Raw genomic sequence first — 5,918 nt, 5'->3', positions numbered from 1 at the left:
CCAAAAAAAACCCCCCAAAAAAACCCCAACCCCAAACAAACAAAAAAACAAACAAAAAACATAAAAAAGAAACAACAACAACAAAACAGGCAAGGCGGATGACAAGAAAATGTTTTGTCGTGCGGCCAAAAATTCGTGGCACAACTTATTGTCAAATATTTCCTCAGCTATCGAACGTGGACTCCAGCTTCTGCGCAATGACTTGTATGAATTTGTCTTAACATATCAATATTTTTGTAATAACACATGTGAGCTATTTTCTAGAAAATTCCTAAATAAATACTACAAAAAAATTCAGGTGGGTCATGGTTTCTACAGATTTTACAAGGTTTACAGCTGGGGCAATATCGCTATTAAAAGCAAGTCTGACATTTTTGTCTAATCGTGACACTATCTTTATTGAACGCGTGTTTTGTGAACCTTTAGATCGAGAATCTAGTGCAAAAATGTGTTATTAATTTCTTGTAACAAGTATTTTGCCTCTAAAAAGTGTCATTGGTGAGCTGTGACGAAAGCCATATTATAAGCGTATACAAAATATTAGAAGCGGGAAGTGCTGTGAATAATCTCGTTTTCCGCTTGACGAAGTTTATAATATTTTATATAAATTTATAAAGTAATTTTAAAAAATCAAACATCAATGTTGTAGTAGAAAAACTTGATTAAGTTAAGACAAATTTATACAAACTGCCGAGCAAAGCATGGATGACATTGATTCATCCGTTAAAGAGATATTTTTAGGATAAGTTGCGCCACGAATTTTTTACCGCGCTTTAGTAAACATTCTATAGTATGTTTATCGAAAATATTGAAGCAGAATGAACAGCATGGATTTAAGCTCTGTGTACACCTTGCTCTTTTCTCCCCTTTTGAATTTGATATTCATAAAGGCACCAAAATAGCTGTGTAAACAAAAGCAACGGTGTAATAATATAGACTGATCTTTTGTCGTGCAGTTCTCCGACTCCGAAGACAATTATTTTGTTTTGTTTTTTATGCGTAGGCTAGGCGCCATGGCAGTGATCTTTCTTGACATAGATCTATTATGTTAAAGTCAAACGGTCCGAGCAATGTCCCACGATTCAAGTTCCGTTTTGTCAAATCAACCGGTAGTTCGTGTTTGTCGTCGGTTTGTGTTAGCTGCAGGGCATGTAATTCCTCTTGCTCATTGGCCGCTACGTTGACCAAGTAGACAGTCCATTAGCGAGTCACTGAACGTAACAGCAATTTACCACGGCTTTTGTTGACCACTGTTTGACGCATGTCGGGAACGCCATAACCCCGGAGCACAAGGTCAAGACTCCAATATTGACATTGCCACAACAGTAACCAATAAATGCCTTCTTCCGCCGACGGTAACGCTTTTGTACCAAACGTAAAAATAGGTCTCTACAAACGTCAAACAGGACTCTGATTTAGGACTTGTATAGCTCTCTTTTGCGTAATATACCTTCTATCGAGTGAATTCGTGGTTAGTCTGTCCATATTTTCTTTCCGTTCTATTTGTTGGTAATGGGTTTTTTCATGTTCGTTCACGTGCATTTGTCTGGTCGCTCAGTCACACTTTCTTTTTCTCAAAGATTAAAGTCTTCTTCTTGTAGTTAGAGTATCGAGTATAGTTAGAGGCACTTGTCTCACACACACCAGTAGGCCTATATATGCACTTGGAAAGGGATAAATGTATTATCGTTTAAAAAGGTGCAAGCGAACGTTCGTGTGTGCATGTGTGTGCGCGCGCGCGCGCGTGTGTGTGTGTTTATGTGTGTGTGTGTGTGTGTGTGTGTGTGTGTGTGTGTGTGTGTGTGTGTGTGTGTGTGTGTTTGTGTCTCTGTGTTTGCCTGCGTGTGTGCGTCTGTGTGTTCGTGTGTAAGCACGCGTGCTTGAGCAGAGTCTGTGGAATAAGATGGTCTACTTGTGTCATACTTTAATCTTTTCATGTTTTTTGCACACGAAACGTGTATTCGAAGACCCGATGTCAAAGCATAGTTTGACGTGTACCATTCACTCGACCGTTCACTTCAAGAAACCCGCGACTTTTTCTAAAATTGAACTCTTTTTTTCTCCCCTTTCCATTGCCACAGATCTTTCTTCATCACATATCTTTTTCGATTTGAGGATCGGAATGTAAAAAGTTGCGTACGTGGCATACAGGTTTCTTGAAGAAACCGTCACACTGTTCTTCGGTGACCCACTGGCTTCGAACGAGTCTCCTGTCAAATTGTGATCATTGTAAAAGTGTTATTAGACTAGCGTTACGTTAGGCTGGTCTTTTAGCACAAGTAAATTGAGACTTGAAAGTCGTGGAAAAGTGTGTAGAGTGTAGTTTTTTTATTGCCAGACTAAATTAGCATCATATTAACGAGGACAAAAGGAACCTTAGGCCCCTATTTGCTTTAAAAAAATGCAAATAAGCTTATGTTACATCCCAATCAACACATTTTTGGAGGCCAGCTACTTCGACCTTTCCTGTCAGGGCCAACCCGGATACATTCTACTAACAGACAGGGATACATTGTACTAGCAGACAGGGGCGGACACTAGATTAAAAGCAAATACACGAAAAGAAAAGATAAACCACCAACAACAACAACACCAAACTTGCCCCCTTGTAATAATGTTGAAAAGATTGTACTTAGTCAATGTATCGCAGTTTTTTAAACATTTCAACTTTCTTTCTTATTCCCAGGTCCATTTATCCAGTCTCTGAGGAAACCAAAGTTGGATGTTTAATAAACACAAACGTTGTTTTGGAATACCAGCCTTGGGTATCATCGATGCAAGTAACACTGTGCTAACGCAGAGCTTAAGTTGGAGTCTCAGTTCTCGAGTAAATGATGATGACAACGTAAGGTAACACGAACAAATAATGTTCTGAGATTTATCGGATTCAAACACAACAACAACAACAACAACAACAACAACAACAACAACAACAACAACAACAACAGCAACAACAACAACAACAACAACAACAGCAACAACAACATAAACTTGGTTCAGCCAAATGCGTCACGTATCTGGCCGACAGAAAGCGACGTAAAATTCGTAGACAGCAACATGGGGGTCGATTCGGAAGGAACAAAGTATAAACTCACTCTCGACCTGCACGGCTCGGAGCGCCGTCGACCTCAGACCTCTCAGAGCAGAGTCCCTTCTTCTCCCAGCAGCTTATCCTCGTCTTTTCGCAGCTATCAAGACACGTCCAGGGTGAGTTCTGCGTCCAGGGAACCCGGCGAGCACAAAGTGAAAAAGAACGTCTTCTTTTCCAACGAAACAAGCAGCGGAAACACGGACAACTTCGACCAGTCATCTAACGCTAGCTCAGACAATGGCGTATTCCCAGATCGCAGATCTCCGGTTAGGTCGAGCACCGTGTCATCTCCCCGCGGTACACCCATAAGAGCGGTGGCTAAAGCGACCAGAGACGCTTGTAACAATAACCACGCAAGTAACTCTCGCAGTGGTTCAAAGACAAGGCGGCCACCTTCATCTCGACCTGCGACGGCAAGTACCGATACTACCTTACGAAGAGGTCGGAGTGCAAAAACCCGTCCCACAAGTCAGGGACAGCCGAGCCCGAAAGGCTCTGAAAATGTATTTGAGGAATCAAAAAGTACTTCAGCCCGTTCATCGAGGAGGCGGGTGTTGACTGGAAAGACAAAAACTCCCGTTAAAATGGAGAAAACATCTGTCCACAGTGATGATGATTCGGACTCTGACGCCAGTTCTACAGAGCCGGCGAGTTCCCCCCGAACTCTAGCCGGCTCTCTCCCACAGAGTCCAACCTCTGCTGCTGAACTAGCTGCTCTGAGCAGTTCACAGAGACAGGCATGGGCACAGTTCGAAACCCACGTGAAAAATATAGACGACTCAACCGAACTCATCTCTCGACAGCCTCGGAAAACGTTCCACGCCAGTAACGCCTTTCAGTCGGTTATGTACGATCTTTACGGAAACACCGAGTACGGGAAATCCCGGGGGTTCACCAAATTTTCTACCAGAGTGGGTCACGTCGCTACGTTTGCTTCTCGATTTATTGGAAGAGTAAAAAGTCTGAATGCCCAGCGGAACGAAGAACAAGAAGACGAGGAAGAATATTTCGAGGATGAAGTGGATTTCCAACCAAGCAGAGAGACAGTCGAAAACGCCAAACGAGGCTGGAAAATCTTACGGCAGTACGTGCAAGAACTGGCGGCGGAAAAGCGCATGAGCCAGACGACACTGACGTGGAATATGTTACGTCACACCATCAAAGGCCTTAGCAACATGGAGCGCGCCAGATACGACTTGTACCGTCGCTACGGCATCATCCCCACTGTGCTGAGTGACGGTACTGTGGTCCAGGAAAACAGCATGCTCAGCGAGAGGGCGCGCTCAGCGCAGGCCAACAGGACGGGGTCCATCCCGAGCAACCAGAGCAGGGGTAGGTTCAGCAACAGCGCCACCGTTCGGAGACCTTCCATGTACCAGCCATCTATCGGTGGGTTTTCAGGGCAAATGACCCAGAATAGATACACTATTTCACGATAATGTGGTATATTCTATACTCCAGGATCATTGCAAGGTGCATGTGGACGAGGCATGCAGGGTTCGAGGGTGTGTGTGTGTGTGTGTGTGTGTGTGTGTGTGTGTGTGTGTGTGTGTGTGTGTGTGTGTGTGTGTGTGTGTGTGTGTGCGTGTGTGTGAGTGTGAGCCTCGAACCCCCGAACCTGCAGGCTTACGATACATGTGTAGTAATTACAGTAGCCTAACCACTAGACAACCGACACCATAATGTTGATTGGACCACGAACTACCAGTGAAATCTAACTACAATGTATCTTCAAAAGACAAGAATAAATGAACAGATGATGTGGGGAATACATTTTATAGATCTATTGAGCGTTTTAAATTATACCGCGTTCTTCTTGGACTACATCCAGTCCAAAGAAATATGAAAGCCTCTAGCTTGGGACTACCAGCGACCCACTGCCGATATTACAAAATGAGACATCAGATTACAGGAAGTCACAATAGATACGGTATCAGACAGACATACCACTATAATATTACCGAAGAAAAAACGTCTGTTTGAGCCCACGATTCGAAACTACATGTAATTTTTACCATGAGCGCACACCCAGGTTTTCCACTCTCTGTACGGCCCCATTTGCACCACCGTAGCGTCATTCCCAAGAAGTGTTTAATTTTATCATAATATTAATATTATTTTAGGAAGGGGGAGGGGGAAGGGGTCGGAATTCATTTTCACCCCACCACCTCCCCTTCTGACCGCTAGTACTAGTGAAAAGAGCCGTCTGCAGGAAAAAAAAACAACTACAGAAAAATACAACTTAAAATAGTTGTAATAAGTTTGGTATGCGGCATACCAATAATTCTACAATTAATTTTATGTTGTCTTTCGAGATTTTTCTTGGAATATGCTACTTTCCTTGCACACCCACGACAGAAACTCCTTCTGTTACTCCATGCTTTGGGCGTATGTGCGTTTATTCACGCGAGAAGCCACCTTCGCAACCCACGAGTGTACAAACCAAAACTTCACGTTGTTTTTTTTATTGTTTTGTTTTGGCTCAATTGTTCCGACTTCACCCATAAATTATTCCTCTACCCTCTATTCTTTCTCACTGTCAACAAATAAAGACTTGTTCTCTGTCATTGATGCTGTCAACAAAAGGTGTCAGGTGCCGATGACAATGGCAGATGATTTTTCTTTTTGCGAACTAACACTACTCAAGAGCAGAAACTAGTTCTATTATTAATGTCTTCAACGAACACACGGACACGCCTTCTACTGTGGATTTCAAAAGTAGGAACTAACAATAATTCAAGGATACAATTACTAGATCTAGAGGGAGACGGGGTGACAGGCAATAATTTTGTTGTTTTGAAACTGCGCCCCCCTCCCTCCCCCGCCC

General features: G+C 43.1%; 1 protein-coding gene across 1 annotated transcript; it reads left to right on the top strand.

The window, feature by feature from the left end:
* Positions 1-1,909: 1,909 nt before the first annotated feature.
* LOC101850272 (uncharacterized serine-rich protein C215.13) lies at positions 1,910-4,618 on the top strand. Its single transcript, XM_005105063.3, has one exon. It carries the CDS (start codon positions 3,058-3,060, stop codon positions 4,528-4,530), a length of 1,473 nt encoding a protein of 490 aa, XP_005105120.1. The 5' UTR covers positions 1,910-3,057; the 3' UTR covers positions 4,531-4,618.
* Positions 4,619-5,918: the final 1,300 nt, after the last annotated feature.

The sequence above is a fragment of the Aplysia californica genome, unplaced genomic scaffold (assembly GCF_000002075.1).
Source record: "Aplysia californica isolate F4 #8 unplaced genomic scaffold, AplCal3.0 scaffold00450, whole genome shotgun sequence".
In the NCBI taxonomy this organism is placed as follows: Eukaryota; Metazoa; Mollusca; class Gastropoda; order Aplysiida; family Aplysiidae; genus Aplysia; species Aplysia californica.
Note: the sequence above shows the minus strand (reverse complement) of the source record. Positions and strands in the feature narration are given on the sequence as shown.

Coding starts and splice junctions, on each gene's coding strand:
- LOC101850272 (XM_005105063.3), top strand. CDS start 3,058: ATGGGGGTCGATTCGGAAGGAACAAAGTATAAACTCACTCTCGACCTG.